Below are 21,300 nucleotides of genomic sequence, written 5' to 3'. Positions count from 1 at the left end.
GCACCAGGCAACGTAGCCTCTTTTAACGCATGATGCGATCAGCGGATTCAACTACCGACCTGCTTTCGGTCCAGGAGCTAGCAGATTGGTGCTACAGAAGTAACAAAGAAACAAAGCTTAAGACAACAATATTACCTCTAACACATAATTCTGCCCTCACCTTGTGACACCCCACTGACCAAGGAACCTGATTTATTAGTTTCAGTTATCAGTGTCATAATATAATGGTAGTTATTGTAAAGATAAATGTCTGACCATGCTTGAGAGATTCCGTTGTAGAAGAGTCAACATGAAACAAACTGATGTGTCTAAATACACCTTATCACTTGATTTGGTTATCTAGGAGATCTGTGAAGCTAAATCTTCTTGTCATGCACCTCAGACTCAACTTAAGAAGGTGTAGTTTGAGGTAAACAGAATGCCTGTGAATTGATTATTCAGGGGGTATTTCCTGAGTTTGTTTGTGGGGACATGATGGATGACATTCCATTTTGTGATTACATTATTGAAGAATATTCATGTTTTTCACACAGAGTGTCTGAATCATTAGGTTATGTTGTTGCTGAATGCTTCATGGTGTGGGTAGTATGTTTCACGGTCTGGTGATTTGCTGGATGGTCTAGTGGAATGCTTGAAGGCATAGTGGAGTGCTTAAAGCTGTAGTGGTATGCTTCATGGCCTGGTGGTATGCTCCATAATCAAATTGTATGCTCTATTTCCAAGTAGTATCATTCATGGCCTAGTAGTATGCTTCATGGCCTAGTAGTATGCTTCATGGCCTAGTAGTATGCTTCATGGCCTAGTAGTATGCTTCATGGCCTGGTGGTATGTTTCATGGCCTAGTAGTATGCTCTATTGCCTAGTAGTATGCTCTATTGCCTAGTAGTACGCTTCATGGCCTAGTAGTATGCTCTATTGCCTAGTAGTATGCTCTATTGCCTAGTAGTAAGCTTCATGGCCTAGTAGTATGCTCTATTGCCTAGTAGTATGCTCTATTGCCTAGTAGTATGCTTCATGGCCTGGTGGTATGCTCCATAATCAAGTGGTATGCTCTATTGCCTAGTGGGGCGGTGGGGTAGTCTAGTGGTTAACGCCGAAGACCCGGGTTCGAATCCTCACATGGGTACCTCGTGTGAAGCCCATTTCTGATGTCCCCCGCCACGATGTTGGTGGAATATTGCTAAAAGCGGCGTAAAGCCAAACTCAGGCAGTCTGTTGCCTAGTAGTATGCTTCATTGCCTAGTAGTATGCTTCATGGCCTAGTAGCATGCTTCATGGCCTAATGGTAAACTTCATGGTATGCATAATGGTCTTGTGTGCACCCTTTAGACAAGTATTGTACTCATGAGATATTTGACTAAGCTTAAGGACTAAATTAAGATGTTGTGCATCTGACTCCTTTAACATGTTTAATGACCTGTTTACCTCAATCTGTTGTCAGCGCTGAATGTCAGATTCTCAAATCACCATCTAACAAATAACATGTGAACTGATACCTATTTATGAAGGTCGTGTAATGCTTATGGCAGGCTACTTTTGTAGCGTTAGCAATTGAGGGAAATACAACATGCATGTTTTTAACCATTCAATAAAAACAAACTGGGTTGACATTTAGAAATTGTTATGTTTTCTCACAGATGAACTATTTATCCATGTGTGGTTAAAAAGCATATAAAAGTTAAATTCTTGTAATTATATTTCTTCTTCTAGGCAATACTGTAATTTCCCTGTAGGCCTATATTGTAGAATGTTTTTTTGTTGTTGCCCTATATAGCCAGTTAACTGTACATGACAACAGAATGCAGATAAACCGTTTCTTTCTTTCATCTGCAAAGTTACATTCCATCATATGGATTTGAAAAAAATCGGTGCTGAAATTGGAGGAGCCTTTGGAAATACTATACATTTTTTGGTTACTTCCGGCAAGCCGAGTGTGAAAGTGTCCTTTTTCTGTGAAACTTACAGACAAATTATTTGCTTTCAATAATTTTGCAAACGGATTCCTGTTCTATTTCAATGTCCCGGGTAACAATGTCTCAGGTGTTCCCCTACCAATCCTTTAGCATGTCATGTAGTCGCCCCTAAAGTGGATTAACATGCTCTCTGTGTTTTATTAGTCATCAAGGATGCACGTCTTGCATATTTTAATGTTCTTGTGGGTGTACACTTTTTTGAAAGCTTAATGTTGTGAAAAAAGTAGTTACAGATTTGGGAACCATTTAATTCCTATATAAGTGCTTAAAGGGATCAACTCTTAGCATGACCTTGAACAACAGAAAAACGGTTCTGGGTCTCAAGTAGGTTTCTGTGTAGTCTGGAGATAATGTTTTCCTAAACACTAATGTTTCCAGGATTGTCAATATCCCCTATTATCTTCAAGTATTCCTGTGTTTACATTCCGACATGGAGGAACTGTTACTATGACACTGTATTTTGTCAGCTGCCATTGGTAATTGTTGACATTTATCATGTGACTGTCTGAGAACGGGCAATATGCACATTTCTGTTGTGGTGATGGCTGATGAAGAGAGATTATGTATTATTCATCAATATTTTAGTTATGGCTCATTGTGTTCTGTTGCGGATTAGGTTAGACTGAAGCTGTACAAATAGCATTAGAGATGTTGATATTGCACCAGACAACGAGGCACTGGAGGCATTTCCATAGGTCATCCCTGTGGACAGGTTAGGTCATGGGGTGATTCAGTAGGGTGTGACCAGGTTGCTTGTTGTGGACATGTGCTCATGATGTCAACCACCAGTCTACCTAGGCCTAGCAGGATTATTTACACTCACTCGATCACACACTCATGCACACACGCACGCAACCACCCACCCACTCACCTTATACTTGTTGACTGTCCTGTTTTCCATGTTGATTGTGTGTACAACCCAGTACAAATAATGTACCAAACATAACGTATTGACATATGCAGTGTATGTATGAGTAACACGTTATGTTTATTCAAAACAAATACCACTGATAATTGCAATGCACCAAATACCCACACCTAAAGTAAACCTGTTACACATACACGCCAAGCTGGTCTACATAGGAAACAATGTCGAGTGTATTTATCTTGCAGAGGATGGTGTTCAAGATATTGTAGGAATCCAACACAGAATGACACCTGTATTTATCTGTCATTATCTTGTGCTGTAATTCCGATAATTGGAGGTAAACATGGTGAGCTGCAGACAACCCATGTGTTTTCTTATACAAAACAGTTTCGCTTACCTCCACTTGCAGAAGAGCATAATCATAGCACAGCTGATAGGAATTTATAAATACTTTCTGTCTGTTTGATAAGGTTGGGAAGGCTGGCACGGCATGATGGCTATTGTTGTTTGTGTGAACAAGGGGAAAGATACTGATGTCTCTGGTATCCATTTGGTCTGAAGATTCTGGACTTGTTTATTTGTGCCATGATCTTTTCCGTATCTTGTTGACATCTACAATGGAAAAAAGTATTGTTTATATCTTTTCAATTACTTTTGACAGTGCTGATTAAAATTAACATCAGTCCTGCTCCTGTATTTGAAAGAAATTGTTTTCTTAATAAGTAGAATGATAAATGTCTAATATTGTATATGTGTTGTTTTCTTTAACATCATTTAACTGTAGGGCCAATTTTTCAAAATGGCTGCCAGTTGAAAGATCATGTGCTATTTCTGATCACATCAATTATCTCATTGAATTGTAGTTCATGCAAAGAGACTGAGAAGATGTCGAGAATTGGGAAGTTGTGCAGTATATTCAGCTAATTACATGTAATTACTGCTGTAAAAGCTACAATTACCACTCGCCTTCAAGCATCTGGAGTACATTGACTCAGTTGTACTTTTGCACCTCTATTTATTAAAGAGCAGTGATGTTTGACAGAGTGGTTGATTATGCCATCTTAATTATGCCAATTTAGTAATATAATTGTGAAAAACATTAGTCAGTTTGTTATTTTTCCCCATAGATTACTTCCCAACAAAACATTTCCATAATGGATAGTGTAAGCTTAATAATTAAAGGAACCCACCATCCCTCATAGTGAGGGGTTTTCAATAGAAGTGACGATTGTTTGTAATGACCTGTGCATTAAATGAGTTTAGACAGCACCCAAAGTACCTAGGGCTAGTCAACTAAAAGAATAGATGTCACCCACCACCTAGTTAATCTCAGAGGGTATACATCTTTAAATTCCACAAGCATAATATTTGACGTCAAGACATGAGACTGCTTCATCCTTTATTTCCCTTTGAAGACCTAAATTGCAAGCGAATTAGTGTATGTTCTTATTTCTATGACAATGCTTCAGTAAATATTAATTTTGTCCAGTTGCTTACTAGCTGTGGCTTTCATAGTGGCGTGATCTCTGTTATCTGAGTAATTGTTTCACCAGGTTCCGGGTGGTTGATGAGCTCTTTGTGGACACAACTCCAGCAGGTCCTGATGGCGGTGCAGAATATTGCACGGAACCCTCAGCTTCTGACATCACCATTGTTGACCCTGAGGCTAAGAAGTCACCCTACTCTCTGACAGTAAGTCCCCATCTATGGTCCTTGAGGTCAAGAAGTCACCTTACTCTCTGACAGTAAGTCCCCATCTATGGTCCTTGAGGTCAAGAAGTCACCTTACTCTCTGACAGTAAGTCCCCATCTATGGTCCATGAGGCCATGAAGTCACCCTACTCTCTGACGGTAAGTCCCCATCTATGGTCCTTGAGGTCAAGAAGTCACCCTACTCTCTGACAGTAAGTCCCCATCTATGGTCCTTGAGGCCATGAAGTCACCCTACTCTCTGATGGTAAGTCCCCATCTATGGTCTTTGAGGTCAAGAAGTCACCTTACTCTCTGACAGTAAGTCCCCATCTATGGTCCTTGAGGCCATGAAGTCATCTGACTCTTGCAGAATATTAAACATGGCTGTACAAGGGTGTGATATGGTGCATGTGACTTGTTTGTACGGAGCTCAAAAGCTCTTTAATGACACACCCCATGTCTATCCCATTGAGTTAATTGTCTGACATAATTAACATGTTATTAGCAACACAGTGATAAATGTGAATATGTTCACAGATACAATCATGGCAGAATTTAGGGTAGATTATTCCAGCTGATACATTTACTGATGGCTCTCATGCAAAATTGTCAGTTTGATATATTTTTCATTTCTAAAAAGCGAAACACAGTCACCATGACAGACATACTTAAACTGAACTTTCACAGTTATTTGTAATTGTGCAGGGGCGGTGGGGTAGCCCAGTGGCTAAAGCGTTGGCTCGTCACACCGAAGACCCGGGTTCGAATCCCCACATGGGTACATTGTGTGAAGCCCATTTCTGGTGTCCCCCGCCGTGATGTTGCTGGAATATTGCTAAAAGCGGCGTAAAACCAAACTAAGTCAGTCAGTCAGTCAGTGTAATTGTGCAAGTGTACTGCACTAGTATGTATACTGTGTGCAATATTTTAAAAAGATATTAATTTAAAAACTTTTGTGGTCTTTTATAAAATGTATTTATATGTTTCTATCACATTGCAAATATAAAAAAAAACCTTCGGTAGGCTGCAGTGCCTGATGATTATATTTTTCTAAATAAACCAGTGTGTAACCTTGCTTTAGCAACACAGTTTGTGTATTCTGAAGAAAGAAGATGGACATTTCTGCTTGTTTGCAAAAAACTATTTGTTGATAACACTTGAAACAAGAGTCATCAGAAGATGACATATCCCCCCGGCCCCCACATCTTTGAAAGAACAAATCATCTGACAGTTACTTAAAGTCCAGCTTGATTTTAGACTAAGTGCAAATCGTTTCCATGGAAATCATGAAAATAATAAATCACAAATATCTGCAAATAGCAAAAAGGCACCACTTTGGGATCTGCCTCACATATCTGCCAAGTTTTGCTGAAAGATATTGAGAAGTTTTCGAGTTGTGCTCCGGAAACGAAGCCCACCCCTCACTTTTGGGACTAAGTCCGAATCGTTTCCATGGAAACTGGGAAAAATAAAAATGCCAAAAATCTGCAAATAGCAAAAGGCACAACTTTAGGATCTGTTTGATATATCTACCAACTTTTGTTGAAAAATATTATAAGGTCTTTGAGTTGTGCTCCGAAAACGAAAGCAATTCTTACTTTTTGAGACTAAATCCAAAATGTTTCCGTGGAAACCAAGAAAAATAAAAATGACAAAAATCTGCAAATAGCAAAAGGCACCACTTAAGGTTCTGTTTGATATATTTACCAAGTCTTGTTGAAAAATATTGAACGGTTCTTGAGTTATGCTCCGGAAACGAAGCCCACCCTTCTTTAAGACTAAGTCCAAAACGTTTCCTTGGAAACCGAGAAAAATAAAAATGACAAGAATCTGTAAATAGCAAAAGGCACCACCGTAGGTTATGTTTGACATATCTACCAATTTTTGTTGAAAAATATCGAACGGTCTTTGAGTTATGCTCCGGAAACAAAATGACGGACAGACGGACGAGGCGACGACTATATCCCACCGCATTACATGCCGGTGGGATAAATATCAATGATGCTTTATTTAGATTACATCTTACAGAAGCTTAGAGACAGAATAAGCATGAAACCAAATTAAAAGAAATGACCTTCTAAAAAACACTCAGGCTATATTGCCAGGATATCAGATACATTGTCTGACAATGTGTTTTTTCATTTAACCATGACTGATTGCTACATCCTTGACTTCCTGTCTGTAAGTTTATGGAAGCAGATTAGATCTGAATGGTACTTGTTAACACCACGCCCAGCAACATGAAATGATTCATGAAGCTACCAACATGTGTAATAGATATCTTTATGATTTACCTCTTGTCATAAATTCTGAGTAAAACCCTTCAAGTACAGTTTGTTCTCACATAATTACATTTTTATAATTAGATTACCTTATCTTCAATGTACTTTATCACAGTGAGAATTCCCCATGTGGCTCACAGTCTCATCGTATTGTGATACTTTTATTTCTTGGAGCTGACATTATGCTTATCGTTTGCAGTGGAGGTGATTTGCAGCTATCACCATGTGCCTTAATAGCTAAGCTGCTGGCATTGAGATGCCAGTGGATGATTTTAGATATGTAGCTGATTTCTACTATCATTGTGAGGGTTTGCCTGTTTATATGAAACATTTGGAAATGGGTTCTTATCAGTGTGAAGAGGTCATGGTGAACTTTGTTCGAAGATGAGTAGGAGTTTGGTGGTTGTATCAGCTCTAGAAAATCTGAACTGTTGTATGCTCCTTTAGGATTTTTTTAACCTCTCTTATTGTTAACATTGTCACTTGGTGGTAAACTGTTGAGAAAGCCTTGTTTGGGGCAGATTGTTATAAAACTTTCTCACAGTGTATCTGTAGCAGAAGGGATTCTTTACTTAAAATGTCAGAGCATCATTTTGGAATTCTTATTCTTTTTTCAGCTCTGTTCTTGTTTGAAAGTCATAGTTTTATAGTGTCTGGAAAAGACTTCAAAGAAGGCAATGATTTCAAAGAAACGTGTAAAAAACAAAGTAGCATATTTGACTGGCTTTGCGAGATGAAGGTGGAACATTACTTGTGTGGTGCAGTTGAGAATATGTCAATGTATCGTGATGAAGAGTAAAGAATTGTTTACTCACTCTTCGAGTTTGCATAACTGCATCCGTTTGGAATGGCAGGATTCAAGTGTCATAGGTTTGTATCCCAGATTATCCGAGGTTTCTCTGCATCAATATTTTGGTTTGGATTTCACAAAAATAGTTGTAAGCATTTACAACACATAAAGCTGACATGCTACGTTGTTACTGTCACTAACTGATATGCATGGTGATATTGTGGAATGTATGGAAAGATTGGGTTTACATATCTGTATTCATCTCTGTATCATTGATATAAGTCTGCTTACTCCTGATAAATTCATGAATTTCTGATGTTTTCATATGATACATTACTATATGTGGTTTGTACTAATATTTACAGATGTAAAACAACCAATATTCTTTGATGTGTACCATGCAGACATGTTCTACAATTGGATGTTTATTAGTCCGTTGTATGCTTGTGTTGATATTCCCTGAAGGTTATTGTTTGTTTCAGGGATCCATCAGTGAGTCTGGACTGGGTTTGCTGTCCTGGTGGAACTCGTGATATTAGATGAAGATGTCAGTGACAGGTACTTTACATAGATCTGTCAAAGATGGATTCCAGCAGACATTTGTTCATGTCCAGTAAGTATTACTGAAGGCATCAGTGATTGGATGAGGTGGACACTGTTTACATTCAGTGAAGACTTCACTGTCTGCTTGAAGTGGACATAATGTTTACATCAAGCGAACAGATCACTGATTGGTTGAAGTGGACAACAGGTTTACATGACAGCAAGACTTCACTGATAGGTTGAAGTGGACATATTGTGTCTCACAAGAAGTGAAGACGTCACAGATTGGTTGGAAGTGTATGTATTGTTTCTTACAAGTCACAAGTGAAGAACAAGAAGTGACAGATTGGTTGAAGGGGACATATTGTGTCTAACATGGAGTGAAGACGTCACAGATTGGTTGAAGTAGATATATTGTTTCTTACAAGAAGTGAAGACGCCACAGATTGGTTGAAGTAGATATATTGTTTCTTACAAGAAGTGAAAACGTCACAGATTGGTTGAAGGGGACATATTGTTCTAACATGGAGTGAAGACGTCACAGATTGGTTGAAGTAGATATATTGTTTCTTACAAGAAGTGAAGACGTCACAGATTGGTTGAAGGGGACATATTGTTCTAACATGGAGTGAAGACGTCACAGATTGGTTGAAGGGGACATATTGTTCTAACATGGAGTGAAGACGTCACAGATTGGTTGAAGGGGACATATTGTTCTAACATGGAGTGAAGACGTCACAGATTGGTTGAAGTAGATATATTGTTTCTTACAAGAAGTGAAGACGTCACAGATTGGTTGAAGGGGACATATTGTTCTAACATGGAGTGAAGACGTCACAGATTGGTTGAAGATATATTTGTTCTAGGGGACATATTGTTCTAACATGGAGTGAAGACGTCACAGATTGGTTGAAGTGGACATATTGTTTCTAACATGGAGTGAAGACGTCACAAATTGGTTGAAGTGGACAACATGTTCACATAAAATCAAGACATAAATGATTGGTTCAGATGACAGTCAGGATATCGAGTGAAGAGAGTAAAATAGATTCCAGATGGAATTGCTTCAAAACATCCAGCGGTTTGTTTCTGGAGTCACATGTCTTCATTTGAGAATGTAGTAGTCAGTAACAGACGTCAGACATGGATTCAGAAAGTCTTTGTGGTCATGGCAACAAGTGGAGATAACTGAATTGGTTACATTCAGGCATTTCTCTAACAATCGTGTCTGTTAGCATTAGGACATGATCCTTAATGTTAACAGACACTGTGTAATCAAATTTTGGACCAGACCAGGGGCACTTTCATTGTTTGAAGACATGAAGATGTTTGGTCCTCATTTGCCACTGGCAAACATGTCTTTGATTTGTCAAATCTTTCAGTAATCTCATGCCCTTGTTGTGTAAGTTGTATAAGTATACTAAACAATGTTCAAGCTAAGGGGAATGCCTTGTAAAACATTGGAACCATACCAAACAAGGAGTCTAGATCAAATCCCATAACTGATCAAGTCCAGGATCCCTAATGTCCACCGGAAACATCGTTAATCTGAAAGAGACAACTCTTGAGATATTCAATCACAGGTCAATCAATATCCATCTTTTGTGCTTTTGTGGAAAGATTTAAGGTAAAGATAATAGACTCTTTTGATGACTTTGTACACATGTCCTTGATCTTGTCTTCAAAACTGATCTTGTCTTCGAAACACGTATATGTAAATCCAGCTAAAATTTCGTAGAGATTCTGGATAAGACACAGATTACAAATATTGATGATCGTTTACTGGTGCGTTAATTTACTTTAGATATATCACACTCACTGACACACTCACTCTCTCATTCACCCACTGTTTTGATAGACAGGAATCATATACATTGTCGAACTGCCACTTTGCATCATAAAATCCATATTTAATATCAAAATATAAGATATATCAAATCATATCAATAAAGCATTTTATGTTGGAGCAATTTAAAAGTGTGGCGGGCGTTGGTGATCTATCAATAAAGGGCACTGCAACTTGCACAGAGTTGTGTCCCTTTGCGCAGGTAGGATCTACAGGAGAGTGAATATCCTGAATCTGTGCTTAGACGTTTCCTGACACACAAGGATGGCACAAAGTGAAGTATTCTACTGCTTCAACCAGCATTATAACCAACTCCCTAACACAATAGGCTTAAAACAACATTGTACCAATGTCACACACAGTGAAGTACTCTTTTGCTTACACCAGCATTATATCAAACTCTTTGACACATGGTCATGTATGGTACTCACATGTGGTGAAGTATGGTTCTGCTTAAACCAGCAATATACCAGACTCTCTCCAATATAAGTCACCTTAAAATATCCCTGATACAATTCATTGTCAGCAAACTATGCTCAAGAGATACCTTAGGATCTAACAGGATCCCAAGGTCACTCTCCCTTGGTCACTCCATGGCTTGGTTAATGTATGTCATGGCATCTAAATTGCATAGATCGATATTTATGTGAATCACTGGATTGTCTGATTTACCAATGGTGTTTTATAGCTGGACTATTGCTGCGTCCGATGTGACACAGCAAACAAACTCCAAGGCATCAGTGTCAACAAACAAACAAACAGACACATTCGGCTGAAGTCAGCATCAACATAAGCTCTTTCACACAACGTGAGGTATCCACTGATTAAACCAGCAAAAAATTAAACTCGCACAGTTCCGCAATGTTCCTTTCTTGCCAACTTACTACCACACCACTGCAGTTTCCCATGCTGAAGCTTGTCTCTAATTGGAATCAATAAGCTCGGTCAGAATATACTCGAGATGTCATTCCTCGTGACATTTGTATCGATGTACTTTACAGACAAACTGCTAACTCTTACTGGACACATCTGGATAAGTAAGTAGTATAGTTAAATTCCTAACGAAATGTTCTTCACATGGAAGCCAAACACTAATCCTAACGTGGTAAGCGTACGTGCTGTGGGGTTTCTTATTTGACTGTTTTGCGGGAATAACTGCAAGATTGGTGATGTTGCAGTAAGAAATATTCATCCTGAATATATGAACACCACGACAAAAGTGGGATGGAGGTAGTCTTCAGCAACCCATGCTTGAAAGAGGCGACTGATCAGACAAATGGTCTCGGGAAATATATAATTTGGATAGAACCAGATAACGTTCGCATTTAAATGACAACGTCACGAGTCGAATTTCAAACGAATGACTTTTAAATAATCATTGATGTTTTATGATATAAATCACAATGTCTATCTTGAAAGAAGAAAATTATCTCTTGAATTTCTTTCATATTTGTAGTAGATTGTGTACCTTGATTGGATGATAGTTGCTCTTGTAGTTTGTACGGACGAAACAGCATTCCAGAGACAAGAGCCCAGTACTTCTGACATTAACACAGTCTTGCCTTGTGTAAGTACCTTTGACAAGCCTAAACATTAACGCCGTGTGGTTACTGTCACTTACAACTGTTGGAATGGCATTCGAGCGGGTAGACAGAAGCTCGTCCATTATGTTCCCTAGTGCCCATGACTTTGGCATTTGACCGTGATGACTCTTGTGGCCTTGGCAATGCCTTTCATCTCTACATATCCAGAACAGCAGTGTGTATACACCACCACTCAGACGGTAGTAAATGTGTTTCCGCTACTTGCGATCCGACTTATTTATACACCATCAACAATCCAGGAACATCTACGATAATGTAATTAGTGCTACTAGAACATTATTTTGGTGACAATTGTCTGCTATTGATAAAACCATCACCAGACAGGGATACCGGTGTCACTTGCATGGCTGCTTCTTTACAGAAAAACAAGACAAAATGTGTCCGTGCCAAGCCAGATGCCTCCGTCTGTTCCACATGGCATGTAAGCTATAATGGTCACTTAGGGGTTTCCTTCGTGGGCTATATGTTGCTGCCCTGATCACAGAAGTGGTATCCTTCATAGTACGTCTTAGGCTGTGCATAGATGCTGTTATGTCAGAAACTCCAAAAGGTGGAACTGGGTGACAAAAGCTTCTGGAGATGTCGCCTATATTTTCTTCTTCTAATATATTAATGTGATAATAAAACGTTGAGGTAATTGTCTTGTTACACGTTCCAGACAACGATGTGAATACCAACTTAGTAATATGGGTCTGTTTAAAACTGAAAAACCCCAGCACACCTGCTGTTTGACGAAATTCAAACAAACGTACTCTTGCACATGTAATCCGACCATTACAATATTTCAGGTGTGTGTCTGTCTTCTGTAAATAACCGCGTCTGGACCAGACAAACCAGTGAGCCACTTCCTATGTCGTTGGGTTCAATACACGAAATTGACCGAGCCACGGTGGCCTTACCTGATCACCCACTTTCCCGGGTCAAGCGTGCCCACAAGCTCATGTCAAAGTGTAAAACCAGTGTCCCAGCTAAGACAGATAATGGGTACAACTAGTTAGGACAGGAGTTAGGACTTTTATAGACACTTGTGGACACGCTTGCTAAGGGGAAGATGCCAAACACTTGTGACCCTTGTGACAAGCTCAGGTTGCTGGAGTTCTTGAGGTATAGAAGACCGCAGTGTTTGGCTCTTCACAACAGAATCTACACCTCAACCCCCAACCACCTGATTATGTTTTGCGTGAACTTTTCTTTCTTGTCCAGCAAGACCCTTGAAGGTCCGGGTTAAAAATTTGATCTTCAGTAACCCATGCTTGTAATTATATAAGAGGCGACTAACGAGATCGGGTGGTCAGGTTCGCTGACTTGGTTGATACATGTCATCGGCTCCCAATTGCGCAGATCGATGCTCATGCTGTTGATCACTGGATTGTCTGGTCCAGACTCGATTATTTACAGACCGCCGCCATATAGCTGGAATGTTGCTGAGTGCGGCGTAAAACAAAACTCACTCACTCACTCTTGTCCAGCAAAGTTCGTTTTGTGGTATGTGTCATGAAATCTGAACAAGTTAACAAGTTCAGTTTACTCATTTTCCAAATTCGTTAAATTATTGCAGCGCCTCTCTCACCTGCAGACGATAGAAGTCATGTCGGGTTGATAATGATGTCGGCATGAGGAGGCTGTAGCCATTGCCCCCATTCCTCCGCTGTGGGCCAAGCAATTACTTGTGTCTCATCCTACATGTTTATAACAACAACATAGTGAAGACAATCTAACCTGGCAGTGGCGGCACAGAGGGAGCTTCACGGCCTTGGTAACAACATCGTTAAATGAGAAAATGGGCAGTTTTGAAGCGAGGAAATCAAATTTGTGGGGAATTTGCGGACGTAATGAGATCTTTTATAAAAAGCAACTTCATCTTTAAAGATGAAATATTTACCTAGTTTTGATTGAAACAATGTGTTTTGAAACTAATTTGGCAAGTGCTTTGTGGTAAACATTAGATTTATGAAAAGCGCATAGTTGAGATTGTTGAGATTAGATGTTTTACATTGCATTCAAGATGATTGCACTTTTATCTTGCAACATGTGTGAACTTATGTGTTGATGAAGTAGATTTATGCTGTTTTCATAGAACTAAGCACTGATACGATGACCAACTCAGACAGAGTATACCAACTCCGAGCCTACCAGTCCTTGTTTACCCTTAATGCCAAGCACCAGGCAAAGTAGCCTCTTTTAACGCGTGATGTGATCAGTGGATTCAACTACCGACCTGTTCTCGGCCCAAGAGGCAGCAGAAGTAACAAAGAAACAAAGCTCTAGACAACAATATTGCCTCTAACACATAATTCTGCCCTGACATTTTGTGACACCCCACTGACCAAGGAACCTGATTTATTAGTTTCAGTTATCAGTGTCATAATATAATGGTAGTTATTGTAAAGATAAATGTCTGACCATGCTTGAGAGATTCCGTTGTAGAAGAGTCAACATGCAACAAACTGATGTGTCTAAATACACCTTATCACTTGATTTGGTTATCTAAGAGATATGTGAAGCTAAATCTTCTTGTCATGCACCTCAGACTCAAACTTAAGAAGGTGTAGTTTGAGGTAATCAGAATGAATGTGAATTGATTATTCAGGGGGTATTTCCTGAGTTTGTTTGTGGGGACATGATGGATGACATTCCATTTTGTGATTACATTATTGAAGAATATTCATGTTTTTCACACAGAGTGTCTGAATCATTAGGTTATGTTGTTGCTGAATGCTTCATGGTGTGGGTAGTATGTTTCACGGTCTTGTGATTTGCTTGATGGTCTAGAGATAGGCTTGATGTCTAGTGGAATGCTTGAAGGCATAGTGGAGTGCTTAAAGCTGTAGTGGTATGCCCCATGACCTATAGGTATGCTTGACACCACACATGACAAGGTGGTATGTACCATGGCCTAAGGTATGCTTCTTGACCTAGTGGTGTACTTCATTAGCTGGTGGTCCATAATCTAGTGGTATGCTCCATAATCTAGTAGTATGCTTCATTGCCTAGTGGTATGCTTCATGGCCTGGTGGTATGCTTCGTGGTATGCATAATGGTGTGCATCCTTTAGACAAGTATTATACTCTTAAATTTAGACCAAGCTAAAGGGCTAAATTAGTATGTTTTGCATCTGATTCCTTTAACATTTTTAATGACATGTTTACCTCAAGCTACTGTCAGCGCTAAATGTCAAATTCTCAAAAGGACATCACCATCTAAGAAATAACTTGTGAACTGATACCTATTTATGAAGTTCATGTAATGCTTATGGCAGGCTTATTTTATGGCATTAGCAATTGAGGGAAATACAACGTGCATGTTGACATTTAGACATTATGATTTCTCACAGATGAAACATTTATTCATGTGTGGTTAAAATGCATGTAAAAGTTAAATTCTTGTAATTATATTTCTTCTAGGCAATACTGTTATTGTGAAGAGTGATTTCCCTGTAGGCCTATATTGTAGAATGGTTTGTTTGTGTTTTTTGTCCTATAGCCAGTTAAGTGTACATAACACCAGAATTCGAACAAATCGGTGGTGAAATTGGAGGACCCTTTGGAAAATACTATACATTTTTTTGGTTACTTCCAGCAAGTCGAGTGTGAAAGAGTCCTTTTTATGTGTAACTTACAAATTATTTGGTCTCAATAATTTTGCAAACAGATTCATGTGCTATTTTAATGTCCCGGATGACAATATCCCAGGTATTCTCCCTCTAACCCTTTAGCATGTCATGTAGTCGCCCCTAAAGTGGATTAACATGCTCTCTGTGTTTTATTAGTCATCAAGGATGCACGTCTTGTATTTTGAATGCTCTTGTTGGTTTACACTTAATGTTGTGAAAAGGTAGCTACAGATTTGGGATTTTCAAGATCAACACATTTTTAGGTTTCTGATTTTCAAGTAGGTTTCTGTGTAGTCTGGAGATAATGTTTTCCTAAACACTAATGTTTCCAGAGATTGTCAATATCCCCTATTATCTTCAAGTATTCCTGTGTTTACATTCCGACATGGAGGAACTGTTACTATGACACTGTATTTTGTCAGCTGACATTGGTAATTGTTGACATTTATCATGTGACTGTCTGAGAACGGGCAATATGCTCATTTCTGTTGTGGCGATGGCTGATGACGAGAGATTATGTATTATTCATCAATATTTCAGTTATGGCACTTTGTGTTGGCCTTTTGGGATATTCAGTGATGTGGTCTGTTGAGGATTAGGTTAGACTGAAGCTGTACAAATAGCATTAGAGATGTTGATATTGCACCAGACAACGAGGCACTGGAGGCGGTTCCATAGGTCATCCCTGTGGACAGGTTAGGTCATGGGGTGATTCAGTAGAGTGTGACCAGGTTGCTTGTTGTGGACAGTTGCTCATGATGTCAACCACCAGTCTACCTGGGCCTAGCAGGAATATTTACACTCACTCGCGCACGCATGCACGCACGCACGCGCGCCTGCCCACTCACCCACCTTATACTTGTTGATGGTCCTGTTTTCCATGTTGATTGTGTGTACAACCCAGTACAAATAATGTACCAAACATAACGTATCGACATATGCAGTGTGTGTATGAGCAGCACGTTATGTTTATTCAAAACAAAATAACACTGATAATTGCAATGCACCAAATACCCACACCTATAGTAAAACTGTTAGATACACACCAAGCTGGTCTACATAGGAAACAATGTCGAGTGTATTTATCTTGCAGAGGATGGTGTTCAAGATATTGTAGGAATCCAACACAGAATGAAATCCTGTATTTATCTGTCATTATCTTCTGCTGTAATTCCGATGATTGGAGGTAAACATGGTGAGCTGCAGACAACCCATGTGTTTTCTTATACAAGACAGTTTCGCTTACCTCCACTTGCAGAAGAGCATAATCATAGCACAGCTGATAGGAATTTATAAATACTTTCTGTCCGTTTGATAAAGTTGGCAGGGCTGGCACGGCATGGTGGCTATTGTTGTTTGTGTGAACAAGGGGAAAGATACTGATGTCTCTGATATCCATTTGGTCTCAAGATTCTGGACTTATTTACTTGTACCATGATTTTGTCCATGTGTCGTGTTGACATCTACAATGGAAAAAAGTATTGTTTATATCTTTCTCAGTTCTTTTGACAGTGCTGATTAAAATTAACATCAGTCCTGGTTCTGTATTGGAAAGAAATTGTTTTGTTAATAATTAGAATGATAAATGTCTGATATTGTATATGTGTTTTGTTCAACGTCATTTAACTGTTGCTAATTTTTCAAAATGGCTGCCAGTGGAAAGATTGTGTGCTATTTCTGATCACATCAATTATCTCATTGAATTGTAGTTCATGCAGAGAGGCTGAGAAGATGGTGAGAATTGGGAAGTTGTGCAGTATATTCAGCTAATTACATGTAATTACTGCTGTAGAAGCTACAATTACCACTCGCCTTCAAGCATCTAGAGTACATTGACTCAGTTGTACTTTTGCACCTCTATTTATCAAAGAGCATTGATATTTGACGGAGTGGATGATTATGCCTTCTTAATTATGCCAATTTAGTAATATACTTGTGCAAAGCATTGGTCAATTTGTTGTTTTTTCCACAAATTACTTCCCCACAAAACATTTCTATAATGTATAGTGTAAGCTTAATAATTAAAGGAACCCCTATCCCTCGTAGAGAGGGGTTTTCAATTGAGTGAGTGAGTGTAGTTTTACGCCGCACTCAGCAATATTCAAGCTATATGGCGGCGATCTGTAAATAATCGAGTGTGGACCGGACAATCCATTGATCAACAGCATGAGCATCGATCTGCACAATTCGGAACCGATGACATGTGTCAACCAAGTCAGCGAGCCTGACCACCCGGTCCCGTTGGTCGCGCGTCGTTTTTGATAGAAGTGATGGTTGTTTGTAATAACCTGTGTATTCAATGAGTTCAGACAGCACCTGAAACAATAGATGTCACCCACCACCTATTTAATCTGAAAGGGTATACATCTTAAAATACCACAAGCATAATATTTGACGTCAAGACATGAGCTTCTGACCTCATCATTGTTGACCCTGAGGCGAAGAAGTCACCCTACTCTCTGACAGTAAGTTCCCAACTATGGTCCTACAGATCAGGAAGTCACTTTACTCTCTGACAGTAAGTCCCCATCTATGGTCCTTGAGATCAGGAAGTCACCCTACTCTCTGACAGTAAGTCCACCTATGGTCCTACAGATCAAGAGGCCACCCTACTCTCTGACAGTAAGCCCCCATCTATCTTCCTTTGAGATCAAGAAGTCACCTTACTCTCTGACGGTAAATCCCCATGTATGGTCACTGGGGCCAAGAAGTCACCCTACTTTCTGAGAGTATGTTCCCATCTATGGTCCCTGAGGTCAAGAAGTCACCCTACTCTCTGACGGTAAGTCCCCATCTATGATCCTTGAGGTCAAGAAGTCACCCTACTCTCTGACAGTAAGTTCCCATCTATGGTCCTTGAGGTCAAGAAGTCACCTTACTCTCTGACGGTAAGTCCCCATCTATGGTCCCTGAAGCCAAGAAGTCACCCGACTCTCGCAGAATATTAAACATGGATGTACAAGGGTGTGATATGGTGCTTGTGACTTGTTTGTACGGAGCTCAAAAGCTCTTTAATGACACACCCGATGTCCATCCCATTGACATAATTGTCCGACATAATTAACATGTTATTAGCAACACAGTGATAAATGTGAATATGTTCACAGATACAATCATGGCAGTATTTAGGGTAGATTATTCCAGCTGATACATTTACTGATGGCTTTCATGCAAAATTGTCAGTTTGATATGTTTTCCATTTCTAAAAAGCGAAACACAGTCACCATGACATACATGCTTAAACTGAAATTTCACAGTTATTGGTAATTGTGCAAGTGTAGTCTTCACTAGTATGTATACTATGTTCAATATTTTAAAAAGATATTATTTTAAAAATATTTTGGGCTTTTTTAAAATGTATTTATATGTTTTTATCACATTGCAAATATAAAAAAAGTCCGGTAGGCTACAGTGCCTGATGATTATATTTTTCTAAATAAACCAGTGTGTGACCTTGCTTTAGCAATACAGTTTGTGTATTCTGAAGAAAGAAGACGGACATTTCTGCTAACTTGCACACAACTGTTTGTTGATAGCACTTGAAAAATTCAATGAGTCTCTATTTAGATTACATTGAAAAGAAACAGAATAAGCATGAAACCAAATTAAAAGAAATTACCTTCTAAAACACACTTAGGCTATATTGCCAGGAAATCAGATACATTGTCTGACAATGTGTTTTTCATTTAATCATGACTGATTACTACATCCTTGACTTCCTGTCTGTAAGTTTATGGAAGGAGATTAGATCTGAATGGCACTTGTTAACACCATACCCAGCAACATGAAATGATTCATGAAGCTACCAACATGTGTAATAGATATCTTTATGATTTACCTCTTGTCATAAATACTGAGTAAAACCCTTCAAGTACAGTTTGTTCTCACATAATTACATTTTTATAATTAGATTACCTTATCTTCAATGTATTTATCACAGTGAAAATTCCCCCTGTGGCTCACAGTCTCATCGTATTGTGATACTGTTATTTCTTGGAGCTGACATTATGCTTATCGTTTGCAGTGGAGGTGATTTGCAGCTATCACTGTGTGCCTTAATAGCTAGGCTGCTGGCATTAAGATGCCAGTGGAAGATATGTAGCTGATTTCTACTATCATTGTGAGGGTTTGCCTGTTTATGTGAAACGTTTGGAAATGGGTTCTTATCAGTGTGAAGAGGTCATGGTGAACTTTGGATATTGGTGGGTGTATCAGCTCTAGTAAATCTGAAAATCTGAATTGTTGTATGCTCCTTTTGGATTTTTAAAATGTCTCTGATTGTTTAGATAAGATAACATTATCACTTGAACAAAATGTTGGTCTAAGTGGTTACCTGTCGAGAGAGCCTTGTTGGGTGCAGATCGGTATAAAGTCTTTTCACAAAATGTCTGTAGCAGAAGGATTTCCTTATTTAAAATGTCAGAGCATCATTTTGGAATTCTTATTCTTCATTCCGCTCAATTCTTGTTTGAAAGTCAATACAATGAGTTTTATATTTATGCCTGGAAAAGTCTTCAAAGGAGAAAAAGAGTTCAAAGAAATATGTAAGTAACAAAGAACCATATTTGACTGGCATTTGAAGGTGGAACAATGTAAGGTGCTGTTGAAAATATGTCAATGTATCTTGCTGTGGTTGGCTGAAAGATGGTGTTGAAGAGTAAAGAATTGTTTACAACCTCTCCGAGTCGCTCCATGTTTCTTTGTGTATCCAGGGCAATGGCTAGCTCGGTTGTGAAAAGCCAGACAATTATATTTGCATAACTGCATCCGTTTGGAATGGCAGGATTCAAGTGTCATGGATTTGTACCCCAGATTGTGCCATGTTTCTCTGCATCAATATTGTGGTTGCAGGCTTCCCCTAAATGTTATGGTATAACTGATATGGTGATATTGTGGAATGTAAGGAAAGACTCGGTGTATATTTCTGTATACGTCTCTGTATCGGTATATAACTCTGCTCACATGTAAATTGTTACAGTTGAATTTGTGATGTTTTCATATGATACATTAACTAATATTTACAGATGTAAAACTACCATTTCTCCTTGATATGTACAATGCAGACATGTTCTACAAATTGGATGTTTATTAGTCCGTTGTATGCTTGTGTTGATATTCCCTGAAGTTAAATGTTTATTTCAGGGATCCATCAGCGAGTCTGGACTGGGTTTTCTGTCCTGGTGGAACTCGTGATATTAGATGGAGATGTCAGTGACAGGTACTTTACATAGATCGGTCAAAGATGGATTCCAGCAGACATTTGTTCATTCTAGTAAATATTACTGAAGGCATCAGTGATTGGATGAGGTGGACACTGTTAACATTCAGTGAAGACTTCACTGTCTGCCTGAAGTGGACATAATGTATCCACCAATTGAAAAGTTCACTAATTGGTTGAAGTGGACAACATGTTTACATGACAGCAAGACTTTACTGATTGGTTGAAGGGACATATTGTGTCTCACTAGAAGTGAAGACGTCACAGATTGGTTGAAGTAGATATATTGTTTCTTACAAGAAATGAAGACGTCACAGATTGGTTAAAGGGGGCATATTGCTCTAACATGGAGTGAAGACGTCACAGATTGGTTGAAGGGGACATATTGTTCTAACATGGAGTGAAGACGTCACAGATCGGTTGAAGGGGACATATTGTTCTAACATGGAGTGAAGACGTCACAGACTGGTTGAAGGGGACATATTGTTCTAACATGGAGTGAAGACGTCACAGATTGGTTGAAGGGGACATATTGTTCTATCATGGAGTGAAGACGTCCCAGATTGGTTGAAGGGGACATATTTGCTCACATGAAATCAAGACATAAATGATTGGTTCTGATGACAGTCAGGATATCGAGTGAAGAGAGTAAAATAGATTCCAGATGGAGTTGCTTCAAAACATCTATCGGTTTGTTTCTGGAGTCACATTGGTCATGTCTTCAGATGAGAATGTAGTAGTCAGTAGCAGACGTCAGACATGGATTCAGAAAGTCTTTGTGGTAATGGCAACTCGTGGAGACAACTGGATTGGATACATTCAGACTTTTCTCTAACAACCATGTCTGTTAGCATTAGGACATCATCCCTAA

At 39.0% G+C, this 21,300-nt stretch overlaps 1 protein-coding gene across 1 annotated transcript in view; it reads left to right on the top strand.

Annotated features, from left to right (window-relative positions):
* LOC124269349 (DNA-directed RNA polymerase III subunit RPC8-like) overlaps positions 1-20,903 on the top strand; it is a 39,128-nt gene extending 18,225 nt beyond the window's left edge. The window contains 3 exon segments of the mRNA XM_046704367.1: positions 4,395-4,533; positions 8,088-8,417; positions 20,680-20,903. Of these exon segments, the coding sequence (XP_046560323.1) occupies positions 4,395-4,533; positions 8,088-8,138 (190 nt within the window). The 3' untranslated portion in view covers positions 8,139-8,417; positions 20,680-20,903.
* The last annotated feature ends 397 nt before the right edge of the window (positions 20,904-21,300 follow it).

This window comes from Haliotis rubra, unplaced genomic scaffold, assembly GCF_003918875.1.
Source record: "Haliotis rubra isolate DU_JTF1 unplaced genomic scaffold, ASM391887v1 Scf144, whole genome shotgun sequence".
Lineage (NCBI taxonomy): Eukaryota > Metazoa > Mollusca > Gastropoda > Lepetellida > Haliotidae > Haliotis > Haliotis rubra.
Note: the sequence above shows the minus strand (reverse complement) of the source record. Positions and strands in the feature narration are given on the sequence as shown.